This window comes from Clinocottus analis, unplaced genomic scaffold, assembly GCF_023055335.1.
Source record: "Clinocottus analis isolate CAN_PGR_092001 unplaced genomic scaffold, fCliAna1.0.p SCAF_11, whole genome shotgun sequence".
NCBI lineage: Eukaryota > Metazoa > Chordata > Actinopteri > Perciformes > Cottidae > Clinocottus > Clinocottus analis.
In genome coordinates, this window is record NW_027175832.1 from 9,292,984 (window position 1) to 9,310,429 (window position 17,446).

At 42.9% G+C, this 17,446-nt stretch overlaps 2 protein-coding genes across 4 annotated transcripts; both read right to left on the reverse strand.

Annotated features, from left to right (window-relative positions):
• LOC137779332 (E3 ubiquitin-protein ligase MARCHF6-like) lies at nt 1-14,353 on the reverse strand. 3 transcript variants are annotated; one of them, XM_068567005.1, is made up of 26 exons: nt 14,116-14,351; nt 13,162-13,261; nt 12,871-12,944; nt 12,609-12,752; nt 12,174-12,246; nt 11,899-12,079; nt 10,982-11,213; nt 10,540-10,601; nt 10,152-10,184; nt 9,476-9,527; nt 9,242-9,300; nt 9,075-9,155; nt 8,759-8,827; nt 8,525-8,599; nt 8,093-8,227; nt 7,876-7,995; nt 7,177-7,277; nt 6,889-7,026; nt 6,603-6,798; nt 6,423-6,492; nt 6,143-6,324; nt 5,888-6,022; nt 5,262-5,351; nt 4,888-5,020; nt 3,652-3,787; nt 1-2,248 (listed from the first exon to the last, which is right to left on the reverse strand). In XM_068567005.1, exons 1-26 carry the CDS (start codon nt 14,132-14,134, stop codon nt 2,173-2,175), a joined length of 2,766 nt encoding a protein of 921 aa, XP_068423106.1. In that variant the 5' UTR covers nt 14,135-14,351; the 3' UTR covers nt 1-2,172. The 3 variants fall into 3 exon arrangements, with proteins under 3 accessions (XP_068423106.1, XP_068423101.1, XP_068423094.1); XM_068567000.1 differs by having other exon boundaries at nt 6,603-7,026; nt 10,540-10,598; nt 14,116-14,353; XM_068566993.1 differs by having other exon boundaries at nt 6,603-7,026; nt 14,116-14,353.
• On the reverse strand, nt 14,350-16,540 carry atpsckmt (fATP synthase c subunit lysine N-methyltransferase). Its single transcript, XM_068567018.1, has 4 exons — nt 16,024-16,540; nt 15,418-15,555; nt 15,209-15,259; nt 14,350-15,103 (listed from the first exon to the last, which is right to left on the reverse strand). Exons 1-4 carry the CDS (start codon nt 16,303-16,305, stop codon nt 14,882-14,884), a joined length of 693 nt encoding a protein of 230 aa, XP_068423119.1. The 5' UTR covers nt 16,306-16,540; the 3' UTR covers nt 14,350-14,881.
• Between the last annotated feature and the right edge of the window lie 906 nt (nt 16,541-17,446).

A 17,446-nucleotide genomic window follows, 5' to 3' on the forward strand; every position in this document is an offset into this window, starting at 1 on the left:
TCATTTCAACTATTTATTATTGTGTCATATTACTTAACCAACATTTAAGAGACATTAGGGTATACCTTCATGATACAGTACATGCTACTGCTTTTTTTGCACATATAAAAATAGAAATCATTTGTTTCTAAAAATTCAAGATCAAAATTTGAATTGTCCAGCTCGGTTCAAGAAGATAATTAAAAGGTCACTTTATAGCATTATATTCATATATAATACGAGCATTCCACAGCAGCACTAAATTATTGTAAATCACAATCCATATCAATAAAAAAACAGATTGCCAAACCCCTGAAATCCATCCTGTAGTGAAACCCATTGTGCAGAGTCATTGTGAAATACGGACATATTTCAATCTTTTTGGGAGAAAAATTAAAAGGGTGTCATAAAACGTGGACATTAAAACATTTGCATGAGAAATTTGCATCTTTTAATTTTCTTTGAGACCGAACTCAATGTTTTGTCTTATTTCCTAAAAAAACCCACAAACTTTATAGTAACCAATTGCAGGGCACATCTTCCCCTCCTCCCACCACCAACTTAACTTCAAATTTTCATGTCGGGGTCCGCTTGAATGAGCCCGTTTACGACTATTCTAATCATTGTCATATTGCTTATTAACAGAGATGATGCTTGACTGCTTTGTGCGCACAACGTTAAACTATTGATATGTTTGTAAATTTAACGGCAAAACACTCATGCGCCTTATTTTCTCCCTGATAATGCTAAATTGTGAATAACAAAACCTTTGTTGGAAGAGGAGAGCCGGTTACGTTAAGGGTTGACAGCACAGTCCTGCAAAGCTTAGTCAGAGTTACATTGAGGAATATTGTAATAGGTCCAAGGGCCATTGAGTATTGGGCAAAGCTCAAATATAAAGTTACTCTGATGTGAAATGTACTCTTTAGTTTTTGACGATAAGGCCGTTTGGAGATGTATTCACAGCAATACAAAATGTGTATTAGAAAGGAAATTATGCGATTATATAAACCTAAAACAAGGAATGTGGGAACGTGCCACCGCGGACAACCAATTTCCTGCAGTAATAAACGGGTTGCAGTGACCAGAGTGAGATGAGTTTTCCAGTAACGTTCTATCATCTGTTAACATAGTTCACACGATGAAAATCAGTGTTGTAACTGTTGTCTCCTTACAGTTGACAGAATGCAGACAGGAAGAGTTTGAACAGCTAATTAGCAGCATGACTATTGTATACATTTATTTTTTTAATTCTCTCAGAATATATATTTCCTGGAAGATCCGTGTCACAGGCACAATCTGAAATGTTCCGAGGTTGTTGTTTCCAGTTGAAATATTCCTGACTTGATGTCTTCTCCTCAGAAAAGATACAACAACCCACATATTAAAAATAAAAGGAGAAAAAAATAACTTGTCCTGGGCTGTTTCCAGATTATCAATCATACATCTACATCTTTACTTCAAAAAAAAATCTCTAAGGACTTAGAGCTTACTCCAGAACACGAAAAACCAATAAACTCATGTCTAATAAAAACATGAAAGTAAAAAACAGTACAAATCACATCGCTACATCATGTGTGCCCCTCCTTTATAAGAGACAACCTCAACTTGAGGGGAGGCGTCATGTGAGACGGATCAACAACTACGGGGGCGTTCCTGCGATGGTCGACGCGTCCACGGCTCTGAAATGTCCAAAGCGCCTCAGTGAGAGACGCTCGGGGGTTAGCGAGACAATACTTCACGACAAACATTCAGAAGGGAAGCACAATCTGAGGTAAAAGCAACTCTCTCTCATCTGACTTCAACGGCAACTTTAAAAAATACTAATATTATAATTACAACTTAAAATATCAGCTGTGTCAAAGACAAAAAAAATAATTTAAAAAAATGGACAAAGGACGCACAGTTAGCAACTTTGTGATTCCGCTGAGTTTCAACTGTGCCGACTCTTTTGGTGGGTCGGCCGGTGAACCTCGCTCAGACTGTTTTGTCTTTACTCTTCGACACCTTTTGTCATCGGAGAAGACCGGGCGTCTAAAAGTTTAGAGGTTGGCGTTTGAAGCTGGCATTTGGCAGCCGAAGCACGGAGAGAACCTCCAAAAAAAACATAAGATTTCACCACAGGAAGGGCCGACCGCTCCCAGCGCTGGGCAGACCGAGTGAGCTCTACTGAGCTCCACAGCAGCGTTGGGCCTACGAGGAGGCGCTGTACGAGGAGGAGGATATCCTCTTGCGTTCGTAGTTCACAAGTCGCTGTCCGACCAGGTATCTGGAGGAGAAACGGGGGAAAGACGAAGCTGTTTGCAAATCGTTTTTAACATTTCAATGAACACAACTTATGTTGCTATTTGAGTGATCAACTTCAGTTTGGACTTTGATTTCCTGTACAGTGGTCCCTCGTTTATCGCGGCGGATACGTTCCAAAAACAACCCGCGATAGACGAAATCCGCGAAGTAGTGAGCTTTATTATTTTTTTTACCATTATTATACATATTTTTAAGGCCGTAAAACCCCTAACCACACACTTTATACAATTTTCTCAGACAGGCATTAACATTTTCTCACATTTCTCTCTTATTTAAACAATCTCAAAGTTTCGCGGATTTAAAAAATAAGCCTGAACATGTTTAAAAAATTTCATTTTAATGATCAATCCACGAGGTTCTCTGACACGCCTCTTTGTCCGGGAGTCGCTCCGCTGACTTTTTATCTGGACGTATTCTGTACTGTACAGGAGACGCTGCACGGATTAGATTGATTGACAAGGTGTACGGTACAGTCCCTCAGCTTAATGAGGGCGCAGAACACAATGCGCGTTCATTTTGTACGCTGTAAAAAAAAAAAAAAAAAGAAAAAAAAAAAATCTGCGAAATAGCGAGTCCGCGAAAGGTGAACCGCGATATAGCGAGACGACTGTAATGTGGTTTAAAAGGCCGTGGTGTGCATGCATGTGTGTGCGAAGGAGAAATTGATAAGGCGCATGCTCCCCCTGTAGCCTACATGAAAGTATCACAATCTAAGATACACATACACACAGCACAACAGTTCCTTAAACAATAAGCTAGCCCAAGCACATCTAAAAGGTCAGTGGTAAAGTACTAAAGCCCGCCTCTTGCTTGATTTGATTGGCTGCCTGGGCCGAAGTGTGACATTTACAAACGCCTGGCACCGAGAAGTTGAGAATTTTACCTTTTATGCAGATCTAAAAAAAAATTAAAAAAAACGCTACAAGAGCCATAGAAAAACAATGGTTTTACAGGCTAATAGCTCAGCGTGTTCTTAGGAAATGAGACACTTTGACACACTGAGCATGGAATATCTTGCTTGACAACACGGCGTACTAACAACTCAACACATCACATAGACAAAAGCACATTTAGCTTCACTAGAGTCAGCCCTTAGACCCGTCCTCTGGTTTGAGTGTGACGTTTTTACTCACTTTTTCTAATGTTGCACCCTACGAAAATAATTAACCAACTTCAATAAAATAAAAAAACATTCTACATGTTTTTGATTATATAAATCACATTATGTAGTACATATTTAAATATTGGATGCTATGAAAACTATCTTATGAAAATGCTTTTTTTTGCCATATCACACAGCTCTAGTCCCAGCATGGTTGGATGAAACACTGCCCCCCTGTGTTCGTTCACACTCGGTCTACTGACTTGTCGTTCTTTATGTGTTCGTAGAGGCGTCTGAACTGTCGGATCTGGAAGAACAGGATGGACAGCAGCAAGACCACCATCAGCAGGAAGGGGTAGATCCTCCTCTCCACCAGTGTCTGCATCTCTGGCTGCACACCTGTGTGTGCGTGTGTGTGTGTGTGTGTGTGTGGAGAAGAGAAGACAAATTAAACACTGGAACAGAATTGAGTCTGCATGTCTGTGAGGTCTCATGTCTGGGAACCAATGGACTTAGAGTTGACACAAAACAAATCAATTGCACTTTGGTTAAACTCATGATTACCTCAAGGGCTGGGGATCGTTGCCTGTTTAAACACCAGTGTTGTATTGAGCAAACAAAGACAATCTCTGCTTTGCAGAATAAGGACTTCTCATATGAGCTCTGTGTCCTAACTGGCCGGGATCTGCTGTGACCTGATGATATACACATGCGTCTCTCACAACTGGGCAGGAATTTTAGAATTCAGTCCGTACTCAAATCAACGACCAAATGAAGTCGGTTTTCTAGCACGTTGATACTCATCCGCTTGATGGGTGGTCAGCGTAATTAAAGTTGGTCAATCAAACTGAATTCCCATTGATTCAGGGGATTTCACGGTCTTTTATTATTATTATTATTATTATTATTATTATTATTATTATTATTATTATTATTAATAATTACCTGTTTAAGTATTATATTTATCCGGAATTTTTTTTGAATGGAAGTTAAACAAGATACATGTTTTTACTTAATGCAATTTAAAGTTCAGAGTATAAAGAATGTATCATGAATTTCAGTAAAAGGCAATGACAACTGGAAAGCAGTATTGTATTATTTCTCCATTATGAGCTGTTACGTAATCTCGTGTTTCAACTCCAGTTGATGTCCGATCTCTGTACTTCTAAGGTTCCCGTCACAGTAAAGTAAAGTGACAGTAGGGGGGGGTTTAAATTGTGTAGTGTGTAAAATGCTCAAAATAAATTAGGTTGGAATTGAGAACTCTGCGCTCAATTTCTCCAGCAGAGATTCCACTTTTGTTATTACAGAGAAAGGAGTACAAGTACCGGGGAAAAAAGGCACCGTTGGTATCCCTTGTTTCAACATTAATGTAAATAAGCAATGGATATTAAAATCATCATGTATAATAGTGCGGAATGAAAAAAAGAAAATCCTCTTTGACCCCAGTCAGAACATTTATCCTCGACCCTGATCCTGTAGCGTGCATGGAGACTCACCCAGCAGCGGCGTGATGCCTTTAGAGATGGTGTAGGGCACACTGAGGGACAGCAGCAGGACGCCGATGACCGGGGCGGCCAGCCCCCGTACGATGAAGTGGAGGTCAATGTTTCGGATACCGTTAGCGTACACCTGCAGGAGAGCGAGGGTGGTTTTTACTTCATCCACTCCTTTTTCTGACAACATTTTGATCTTTAAAATATGCATGGATATTAAAAGGCCTTTCAACGCCTTCATGACAAAGTGAACAATATATCTTCCACTGTACTTTGGATAAAGTGAAGGAACATTTCCCATGTTTTCTCATCTTTATGGTGATTTGTCCATTATTTTGTTCTTGATGACATGAAAGCTGGAAGGATGTGCGACTGACCTGCTCAATGACGGTTTTGAGCCACCACTGTGGGCCCATCAGAGTGATGGCAGCAATGATTTTAGCATGGAGCACACCCAGAGCCCAGTCCTGACACAGAAAAAACAACAGATCAGTGTTTGTAAAGTACTGTAAATTATGTATTAGGTTTATTGAAGAAAAGAATGGATCTAAAAGTGGAACACATTACAGGGAATATGTGCTCAAAGTAGAAGTAAACCTGATATGACCTGACAAATGGTTTTTAAGGTTTCAATTCTCAATATATACTAAATTGGTGTTTGATACCCCGTCCAACGCCTAAACAGTCTAATCACTTCTGAATCCATTTTTTCTCAGGTGGATGCAATCAAAGGGTCCTCACATTTGCATACGTACAGTTTGGGGTGCAGCGGATAATAAAACTCTCGGTTCAGATTCTTCGCTCCATTAAATTTGAACACATCGTGATAACGTTGCCCACTACTCATTTTCACTGAATTGAGCTGCACTGAAGACGTCCCTAAGATCTCCTCCTATCGATAACAATCAGCGGTAAAACGTTATGTCACACAATGTTGGTAAAATTGTGGCATTAGTCAGCGGTTCACATGCATGGCGAACAATGGGGGGGGAGGAGCTCCTACCTGCCAGGGGTAGAAGAGAGGGGTCTGGTTCAGTTGGACTCTGAGAGGAGCCACAATGACCAGCTCAAACAGCAGACCCAACAGCAGAGGAATCACCCCGGCCAAGAGCACGGCCACCACAATGGTCTTCAGGATCTGTTTGCAGGCAGACGTCACGTCAGAATGCAACAAATTGCGGGTCGCTACATATTGCACATATCGCCACCTATTGCGGGTGGAGCTTGTTTTTTTTGTTTTGTTTAAAAGATGCATTACCATAAGGGTCCACTCGTGGACCTTGATCATGATGATGGTCCGTCCCTGTGGCATCCAGGACAGCATCACGGTGGCACCTCGAATGAACAGCCAGCAGATGTACAGGCCACTGGCCGCTGTGTACAGCTCATGAACCACGGCGCTGCCCATCCAGAAAGACATTAGCCAGCGGCCTGCACACACTGGGAGAGAGGGAGAGGATGACGGGAGGTGTAAAGAATGACTTGAGGTAAGACGACAGGAAACAGCAAAATGCAGAACGTTTGAGCCCACAACTTACCTGGCAGTGTGAGGCAGAGCAGACTGGCCAGTAACAGTGTCACACACATAAAGGAAACCAGCAGAATGATCTTAACATACGAAAAAAACGACAAAATCACATTGCGAAAACGTTAAAAAGCTGCGCAGGCTTTAACAGTGGCAGAAGAACTGTATGACAAGAATGACAGCTGCGGGTCACCTTAAGGGTAAAGTTGATGGGCCGGTGGTACGACTGAAAGCCAACAGGCCCACCCTGCTGCAGGATGGCCTGGTGGGCGGCGTGAAGCCCCTCCCCCAAGCCAGGGATCCTGTCGTTCTGACGGCGACCTTGAGGGTTGCCGTTTGGTTGGTGGTCCTCGTCTTCGTGGTCCCCCAGCAGGTACGAGTGAAGGTCGCTGTGGGGAAGCCATGGGTGAGTAACTATCTTGAATATAACGGGATGCATTTGTGTGTGTGTGTGTGTGTGTGTGTGGAGGGGGGCATACAACATGTATCCAGCTGTGAACGTCCAGGCGTGGACGAGGCGCTTCAGCCACTGGCGAGTGTGACCCTGCTCCAGCAAAGCCGGCAGGACGACCTGAAGCAGCAGCAGCTCCAGCGACAGCTCGCTGACGGGGGCGTCGCTGCAGACACAAGACATGAAGGAAACCCGGTTCTGTTCACAATCCACTGTCATGTAACAGGAAGGAGCAGCTTTCAGTCACGGCCGAGTTAAGAACTGACAACATTGTCTTCAGCTTGGAGACACAGAGATAGACGATGAGTCGGTGTACCTGTACAGCATGACGTTGTATGGCAGGAATGTTGGAAAGAGCAGTTTAATGATTCTGATAGGAAGCCAAAGCATCAGCAGAACTATGGAGCCAAACACCACCTGGAAACACACAGACACACACACATATTGTTAATACCACAGTGCTTCTGTCGCCAAAGTTGTTCTCTGTTAACCTTAATAAACCTCATTATACACTTTCGATCAATGTATTCACAATGAAATTTGCCTGACTTATCATTTTACACCTTGACAAGTGGTTACTTTAACTTATCACTATGAAGTAAATTACACGTTATATAGCCAGCAGCATTTAGATCCACATTTGGTTTCACTTGAGCCTCACAAAGTAATTCTGCCCGTGACCGGTTACAAGATCATGAGAAAATGCAGAATCAATTTATGGCACAAAAAAAGGATGTCAAACAAGCGAACCGTAACAGGAAGAGAAAAGTGCTTTTGTTTTCCCTGAGAGCTATCGAAAGCTATCGCAAAGTAGCGGAAATGACATAAATAGTTATTTGACTTAAAGTTGAAAATGGGTCCATTGCTGCTTCAAGTTTATCTTTTCTCTGAAAGTTTGCAATGTATTTATAAATGTATTCGATGTAATACAACAGCATATTTAGAGTAAACAGAGACCTGGGCATTGATATGGTTAGGTTTGGGAGGGCTGAGAGGAGGAGAGGACTTGACTGACCACAGAGAGTATAAACCTCCGCAGGTGTCTGTAGATGGGCAGGTGGATCATCTCTTGGACTGGGTTGAAGTCGGGGTCGTTCAGGTTCCTTAGGAACCATAGCACGCCAGGCCGGAGCACCTGCAACCATGGAAACATGCACAACATTTTTAGAAGGCTGTAGGTGTGGGGGCTAGTCACAATACATAGTTGTGAGTGGTCAAAGTCCTGCGCTGACCTCTCGGAGCAGAAGGATGAAGGAGGCGAAGTAGAAGACGTAGACCATGCCAACCAGCCAGTGGAGGAACATGGTGGTGCCGGGGGCGGAGTCAAAACTCTGCTCCCTGTCTTTCAGAGTCGCATCAAACATCTCCTGCAGCCAACAAAGGACGTACTTAATATAGTGTGTGTGTGTGTGTGTGTGTGTGTGTGTGTGTGTGTGTGTGTGTGTGTGTGTGTGTGTGTGTGTGTGTGTGTGTGTGTGTGTGCGTGTTCAAAATGAAAAACTAATGTGTCCAGTAAATGTAATATGTTGAGTTTTTTTCCATCTCATAGTTAATCAAATTTCTGAATCAAATGTGTGCATTTCATTTGGTTGGTCATTCAGGGCCAGTATGTGACTATATCGACAGGATCAAATGAGTTTTTTTCTCTCCATTGATTGTCTTACCAGGGAGCAAATGTCGAGCCACCAACCACAAATCAGCGGGAACAAGCCAATCTCCATGACAACCAGCAGGGACACCTAAAAAAATAAATTATGAAAATGCAAGTTAGTTTATTGTAAACTAACTTGTTCCTGTAATCAGAATGTACCAAATTACTTAGACTGAAAGCATTGCTGGTTTGATAAAAAAGCGAAACAGATTTTTGGAAACATCCAATGCTTGCGTCTCTAACTCACCTTCACAACAATGTAGCAAACGCCCAAGAGCCGTCGGGACCGCTGTAACTTCACCAATGAAGCAAACGCCTAAAAGGAGGCGCGGTTAAGGACCAACACAAATGTGAGAGAAATTACATTCAGTCTGAATCTTAAGCATCAGAATTAACTCTTGGTCCAAAGATGGACCACTGACCTGACATTTAAGGTTCCTCTATGACAAGAAACATTTAGTAAAGGGTGGAAAAGCGATACACGGCTATAATAATCAACTAGGACTTTAGACCTGCTATGGGTCACTTCATGTACATATTGGTGTGTTGTATACAGAGGATACATGGCAGACTATGAGAGCTCCAGCCAGGAGGATGTAACCCAGTATGGTGGTGACGAGGCCGTCAAAGTGGGACGCTTTGACCTGCAACCAGATATAATATCATCATCAGAGAATTGCCATCACTGCATTTAAAAATAAAATAGTAGTTGTGTGACCAATGCACTTACGTATTCTTCAAAGCCCAGTCCAACCACAGTGAAATGGCCGATGTGATACGGGCAGAAAGCTGGAGGGAAACATATGGCTGAGGTTAGAATCTGTAGTTCAGCAGAGAGTGTGCAAGTGTGTATATTTATTTATAGTGAACACTTTAGATAGCAGAACACTAGAGGCTTGATTACTTCCCAAAGGTAATGACAGTATGTACAGTACATCAGCACTACATCACAGGCTTAACTCACCGAAGACGAGGATGAAGAGTGTGTTGAGAGAAACCACCCAGAACACATGCTCCTAGAGAAGACACGTGCACACACACGTGCACGCACACACACACACACACACACACACACACACACACACACACACACACACACACACACACACACACGTTAAGTACAGTTGACATGTCTGTGGGTCTGAGCCAAAGGCCACACAGAAGGTTGGCTAACTGCATCTTAGAGCTGACCTTTTCACCCCTGCATAATTATTACTAGTTCACATGTGAGGTTGACTTTCACTGTCATACTGTCCCAAGATCATTTCACTCTACAGTCCACTGTATTTATTGGAAATGGGGTTACACGGGCAATGAGGCTGACTGCTCAACCGCTAAGAGAAAAAACATCTATTTATTTGAGCGGCAATTAATGCTCACATGGTTGTACATTCACTGGACCCACTTTGATGCTAACTTACAATGGTTTCGTTATAACGGAGCTACAGGCGTAGATTCCGACGCAGTTAGCAACGGTGGCTATTCTAGAGTTCTCGAAGGGCGGTTCCCAGTGCAACGTTAGCATCTACGATGGCCACATTTATATGAAATATGCTGGGATGAAATAAACCAGAATTGCCCTTTGAGGCACACTTTGTACAAGAGTAGAAATAGTGTGTCAGTGTTTGTGTGCGTCTTACCAAGAAAACTAGGGAGCCATCCAGCCCCAGCATCTGGGAAACAAACAAAAAGCATACTGTCAGAATGATCCTTCATAACAGATAAACATGGGAATATTTCACGTTTCACTAACTGCTGCTATTATTCATAGCATCTGCAACGTCTACTAATACGACAAACGGCATCCCTGAAAGTGCTGCGTAAACACGTCACACAAGAGATGGATATTTCCCTGTCACAAAAGCCTTTATCTCCAATGCATCTGCCAACTAAAAGTTACCCTGCCTGCACGCTTTGCTTCTTCGAGCATCGTGGTCACAGCTGCATCCCACCACCACCACCACCACCACCACTTATTTGGGGGGGAATAAATAATCTAATATGTATATATATATATAAGCTTCCTACCCTTTCCCAGGTCAGCTCCTCTGCTGCACGGTCCCACTCCAGGGCGTTCCAGTTCAAGTCTTCTGCAGAGAATGAAAAGGAAACAACTGAAACGATAGGGAACACCTACATTGTGCAGAGAAAATATGTTTCTGTGGCTACATTACCATGAAGGTTGCCTTTCCTTACCATAGTTTAGATCTATTTATTCCTTCACAGAGGAATGAAAACACCAGTTCACACAAAGCTATGCATGTGCTTAATCATAAAACCATTCCCTCAGCATTCCTGGTCTTCTTTGTTTGATTAAACTGACCATAGCATATCAGTTCTCGACTTTCAAATCATAAATTACCCGGTTTATCAAGTAAGAATTGTGTCAATTCCTCATGACATCTAAAAAGGCTGAAAACCGCTCCTTTGAAAGTGTATCGCACGACTACGTTTCCATGTAGACACTGACCGTGTCCTCCATTATTGGCTTCGGCAGCATCCTCTTCCCTGCCCTCCTCATCGTCGTCGTCCTCCTCATCTTCCTCCCCATCGTCATTATCGTCCTCGTTGTCAAGTCCAGCCACGCCCCCCTGATTGCCGGGGTCATGTGGGTTGGCGGGTGCCTGTCTGTCTGGGACAGCGTCTACAGGTCGTTGGGCCGCAGCAGCAGCGGCCTGGGCGTCGACGTTGCCACCTGGAACCTGTAGAATCAAAAAACATCAAAGAAAGACGTATTACAGTTTTTTACCTACAGCATAGCTCACCCGCAGTCACTTTAGGGAGATTATGTGGCTTTCACTAAATCCTAAAGGTGTGATTTAATCAAGCTTTGTCTGACAATTAGAATCTAACGCTTTTGAGGTTCTTTGATGTGGCCCCAAGTCATAATTTTATTCTCTCAGACAGTGTGAAAATGTCTTAATGAGCATATCAGTTCTTGAGTCGTGGCAAGAAGTTAGTTCAGTGAGGTCAACACAAATACACATGACTTCATCCTCAAGTCCAAGTTGACTATTTGTTCCTGATTTGAGGAAATTCCCTCAAGGTGTTCTTAAGATATCGCTTTCACAAGAAGGAGATTGAACGTAAGGTTAGAGTGACCTCAGGCATCCGAAATCTGATCCGTTTGTCCTTCAGTACAGGTGGAACTTTGCACCAAATTTGGAAAAAAAAATACATCCCAAAACTTTGTAAAAATAAACCCAGACTCATTTTAGACCACATCAAACGAAGAATAAACAACTTCAATAATCATAAACTCCACTGGCCTATCAATTACAGATATGAAACTGACATATGTCCGAGTGCAGTAGTGGTAGAATATACAGGGCAGCTCCACCTCTGTGTGCAGATAGACATCAGTTGGAAACATATCACTGAACTCACCTCATTGGCCGGTGCTAGACCGTTAGGCTGGTTCGGAACGAGAGGGGGCGGATTCTGCTCCAACCACTGGGGGGCGCCGCCATGGACAATCTGCTCTCTGAGCCACACCAGGCTGATGAAGGCACACAGCGTGCAAGTGACCACGGAACAGCCCTGGAGGGAGTCTGCAAGCAGGTTTTGCCTGTGAGGGAGAAATGCCACATGACAATAAAGAGGATACAGTGTGAGAGAGGATAAAAAGCAAGATTGAGACCAGAGTGGAGGTTTAAACTTACGTTGAAAGCATGTCTAATGGCAGGGTAAGGAGAGAGCTCACAGAGCCGGTAAATAAACACTTGTAGATTCGACCTGTTAGAAAAGCAAACAAACACAAAATTGGAGAATAATTGGACGAGTGTCAGGCTGTGCTGAAAATTTTTAAATCTGATTTTAATTGTATTACATTTATGCAAAAAAAAATGGTTCCCTCCTTTTTTTATACAGTAAGTGATTAAATAAAGACATTACTTAAGCTTTGTTTCATTCCCTTAATTAAAGCAGTCCTTTGTGATTTAAAACAGTCACATCCATTTGTTTCTGCAAGTTTTTAGTACAGCTTCTAAGTTTAAAACAAGTTCAAGCTGTTAATTTTGTATTTAACTATTCCATAAACGTTGCTGGAAGCTAAACTAACACTAAAAACAATGTGCAACCGCTGATGAATATCTTACAGGCGGTGAGAGGCACCACGCTTAGCCAGGCAAAGGCCACCAGCGTGTAGTGGAACCAGTATCTGATGGCTGTTCCAATACTGGTGACCAGCCCCGCGAAGATGTCCTGGACAGGCAAGCGAGACGGCATGTCTGGAGAGTAGACTGGGCAAAAAGCGAGAAACGAGGGAGGCAGAATGAGGGAAATGGGTCGTCATAGGTAGGAAGTTTAGAGGAGCTAACAGCAAATGAATGCATGGCACTGACAAAACAAGCAACTTACTTGGTGTAAATGCAAACCTGTGCTTGCATAATTCACAGTATTCCTTTCTGCTGTGTTTCAACCACTGCAGTAAGCTGTGAAAACAAAAAAGGACACCTTTGTGAGTGTTACTCTTTTCATCCTGCAGGGAAATCAAGCAACTTTCCCATGATTCTTCACAGCTGAGAGGTAAGCACTCCCTCGCACAAAAAAAGCGGACTGACGATATAGACGAGACAGCAACCCACCTTTCACCTTGTGAATTCAGATTTAAGGAGAAGGAAATGAAAGAGGAGAAAGAATGCAACGTACCATTCTTGATGGATGAACTTGATGCTGCCGGTGCAAACGCAGGGGTGGTAGAGCGGCTTGTCCTGGGTGCCCTCAGACCGGCACACACGACAGATGTCCCCTGCACAGTAGGCATACAAGAACACAACTTGACACACCATGGAATTTCATGCTCCTGAGATGGAAGATTTCAAATCAACTCAGGACGCTGCATTTCTTTTTTTTTCTTTGCAGATCAGTAATTCATTTTGATTCAGACTGGTGACATGCTCTTGACATGATGACAAATGTGTAATGGCCTTTTTTTTTTTAAATGCATGCCAGCTTTCTCCAGCACGTGTAAGTTTCAGAATTATAAACACCCACTTGGGATAAGTGTGTATCTTAACAGTGAATACAAACAGTGCAGTTCCTATTCGTATGGCAAACTGTATTCCTTGAATTACTTGTGTCCCTAGATGACCAAAATAACTATAATTAACCATGGGAACATAAGGCGACCCACGTTAGGGTCGCCTGGTGTCCCCCCACCACGCACCGCTAGCCAAGTTGTCATACCATGAGTTAGGACTTAGTTAGCTTGTTTGGGGTTGACTTTAATGGCGAAACGGCCGCCCTCTAGGACGTCAACCCCATAACGTCCTACTTGTGGGAGCCGACGTGTCTATTAAAGCAAACCGACACCCATTGCTGCTGACGGTGTTTACCACAGCTGACAGCCAACGTAACAGCTGCAGCTAGCTAATGCCAGCGGTAGTTAGCTGGCAAGCTAATTGGCTAGCTTAGCGGTTACTTTTATATTTTACTTTTATTATTTTTTTAAAGTGAAACTTTGTCCGACTGCCAGAAAAAGCTGAACATAATCATTACCACTGACAACACTTAAGAAGTAGTTAGCGCGTGCTAAAGGCCTCGTTTGTATCGGTTGTGGTTAGTTAACACAGACAAGTTTTATCGAGTTTTAACATTAGCTACCTTCCTCTGCGGTGTCCATCTTGACTGGCTACTGCGGCGGCCCTGCTCCGCGCTCAGTCAGTATAAAAGCGATGACTGGCAGCCATGTACATGGACACATTTCAAGTCAGTGTTTAGTTGGAGCTCTGACTGTCTTTGGCGTCACCATACGTTTCACAATAACACCTGTTTTCCCCTTCACAGTGAATCAGCTAGCGGTCAGGACCTGCTCAAAGCCATAACTAGTGTGCGATATTTTCACCACCAGGTGGCAGCCAAGCGCAATCAACCTTTATTTATAATTACACACAAGCCGAAAAGAAAAAACAATTGGACACAGTGCAGGTTGTTTTTTTGTAGACAGAGTACAAACATAATGTGGTTGTCATTTACCGGCCACTTGGCAACACTTTTGTCCTTCTAGAAATAATAACAAATAATTCAACTTTCTATTTGAATCAAGTCATGCAATCATTCACGGCATATGACACTTATTTCTACTTTCATTGAGTCATTGACGGTACCATTCGTCTTCTTTTTATCCCTGGGCTTGTTTTGACATCACACATGTACCAAACACAAAATGCCTGGCTGATCATTCGCCTGCTTTTAGGCATGAGTGTGCAGACACGATGGGGCTGATAACCCTGTGATGACTGGAGGCAACCAACTTAAACAGGAGTGTAATGACTGATCCAGGATGCTGTCATTCAGTGTCTTTTCCCAACTTGATTCAATTTCACACTTGAACAGCCCAGCAATTTCAGTTCCACTCCAGTGTTTGCATTTAGGTCTGTGCCGGTTTGTCCTCATCTTCTGGAGTTGTCGTCGTCTTTGTCATTCGATGTTGCAGGTGGGATTTAAATGTCTTGGCATCGTATACCCACACGGCGTCTATGCCCTCCCCGGCAGTATGTTCAGGGATCCAAGTAGGGAAGGGAAAGCGGCAGGCCACCACCTTAGCTGTACCCGGTAACTCGCTTGCCAGTTTCAGCTCCAGCTGGTCCATCTGCACATATGGACAGCAAGAATTAGGATATCAAGAGTAATACTCTGGGATTCTGATAACTTAGCAAGATATAAAAAAATAAGGAAAGGGAAAAAAGGAACTCACCATTTGAGGGACTCCAAATATGACAACATTAGAGTACTGGGCAAAACTGACCTAACAACATTCAGAGAGAGAGAGAGACAGTGAAAATATATGTTTAATATCACCTAACATCTTTAACAATAACAAAAATGCTGCTGTGATCAAATAAATGTATTTCCCCAAAATGGGGTCACCACTACTAATTACTACGTTATTCAGGTGTCACTGACCTTCCATAGGTCTGAGATGTGGAAGGAGGTGGAGCTGTGGACTCCCTCTCTCATGGCTTTGTAGCGAGCATACCACACCAGCCAGGGGTTCAGCTCAAAGCCGGATGCTTGAAACCCGTGCTTGGCCGCTGCGATCACCTGCAAGGAGGGAGGGAGGACGAAGGGCCAATGAAATGGATGAGCAACAAACTATGGCAGCATTTAGAGGATGTCGATCCAGTCTGGTATTTACTTTGAGAATTCATGTTTGTTTCTCCTGCAGCAAAACTCATACATAACATTTCAGAGACTATTCAGTTAAGTATCTTCCTGTTGAAATCATATGGGAATTCCACCCCTCTCCTCATCCTTCAATAGAAGTGAACCACGTTGTGGTGATACATTACATACATTACATCTCAATTAGCCTTTGGTGACATTACGTGCATTATATTTTTTTTAATCTAGGATTTACACTTTATTCCACAGTATATATTTATGGGACATGTAGCCAACATATTGAGTAGGTCACCAACATCATTGTTTACTTCCATTGGTGTTAGGGAATAAAACAAATATTATAATATATATTTTTGCCTCCACATGTTAAGAGAACACAGCACTTACTATCCTTCCATCCCCACTGCCAATGTCCACCAGGGTCCCTGATCTGGATCGTAGCACCCCGAGGACGTTCTGCACCTGGGCTGTGGTCGCCGGGACGAACGGGAGGCAGTACTTCCGGAGTGCGGGAGCGACGAACGGAGCGGCGACCGCATACAGGGCGACCAGCGACCCCCCCAGCAGCCCCGTGACAATGACGCCCACGCGACTCCGGCTCTTTTTCTCCTTGACGTCGTTCTTCAATTGTCCCGCTGCGGAGTCCAGGAAAAGCCCCTCTTGTGACATGTCGCGAGCTTAACGGAACGCGAGTTAATTTTATCTGAACTTGAAGTGTACGAATGACAGCTGGGACCCGGGCTACAGTTTAGCTAACCGAGCTAGCAATCAAACCTATATTATTCAGTGCACACCTTCTCATTCTGCAAAGCCAAATGCTCAAAAAAGAAATAGAATTTACAAAAATAATCAGCCACTGGAAAAATAAAGGTCTTGTTTTTCGTGCCTTCAGATCTGTGCAGCGCTCGTTCTCATCCGATGGGATGACAAAGATGAGCGCACAAAGGTTCCCCTTCGTCTTCGTTCCATGGTCAGTGCCGTGAATACAAATAATTTAAAAGCGAGGTGGCAGCCTCTAAAATAAATACGCACACATTAAATGCCATTGTGCCATGCAGATTGAAGGGAGAACAAGATGTTTAATGAACAACAATAAATAGAGACATCCATGGAGTCAACTGAAGAAAAACGTCCAGAAATAAAACAGGAGCAAATCAAATTGAAAACACATCAATAAACATCAATAAGTTCATCCAAACAAACAAAAAAACAACAAACAAATTAATAAAATATCCCTTTGCAACACAATGTAAGTTCTAAGCCAGTATTATATCTGCCTTAACAGTATCCACATGTTTCTTCTTGCTGACTTCAGGCCTACATGACTAATAGGTTTATGATTCTGTCATATCCAGTCCTTGATAATATCCGTCAATTCCTGTTTGATTCTGGACCTAATCTGAACACAAAAACCTCTGTTTGGTGGAAGAAAAGTAATATTCAAAAGTTGCACCATTATCCTTGTTTTGGTGGTGGCATGATTTCCAAACATATTGAAAACACGTTGACACCTCATTCATAAAATAATCTTAAATATAAACAACGGACACAAAAAGGGAGCTGTGATGCATAGAACAGTGGTTCTCAAACTATGGGGCGCAACCTTCTCGTGGGGTTGGGAGGTATTACAGGTGGAGGTAGGGGGGAGGGGTGATATGCAGATTCTTTAAAAATAATCCTTTATTAATCCTACAGTCAGGGAATTATTCTCTGCATTTTACCCATACTTAGTAATTAAGGAGTTTTGTGCCACTGTAAAGCACTGGGGCTTCAGTGTCTTGCTCAAGGACACTTCAACATGAAACTATGG

Coding starts and splice junctions, on each gene's coding strand:
- atpsckmt (XM_068567018.1), bottom strand. CDS start 16,305: ATGTCACAAGAGGGGCTTTTCCTGGACTCCGCAGCGGGACAATTGAAG. Junction 15,556..16,023: donor GCAGTGGGGATGGAAGGATA/GTAAGTGCTGTG, acceptor CCCTCCTTGCAG/GTGATCGCAGCGGCCAAGCA. Junction 15,260..15,417: donor ACATCTCAGACCTATGGAAG/GTCAGTGACACC, acceptor GAATGTTGTTAG/GTCAGTTTTGCCCAGTACTC.
- LOC137779332 (XM_068566993.1), bottom strand. Junction 6,325..6,422: donor GCTCTGCCTCACACTGCCAG/GTAAGTTGTGGG, acceptor CCTCTCTCCCAG/TGTGTGCAGGCCGCTGGCTA. Junction 3,788..4,887: donor AGGCATCACGCCGCTGCTGG/GTGAGTCTCCAT, acceptor ACGCACACACAG/GTGTGCAGCCAGAGATGCAG.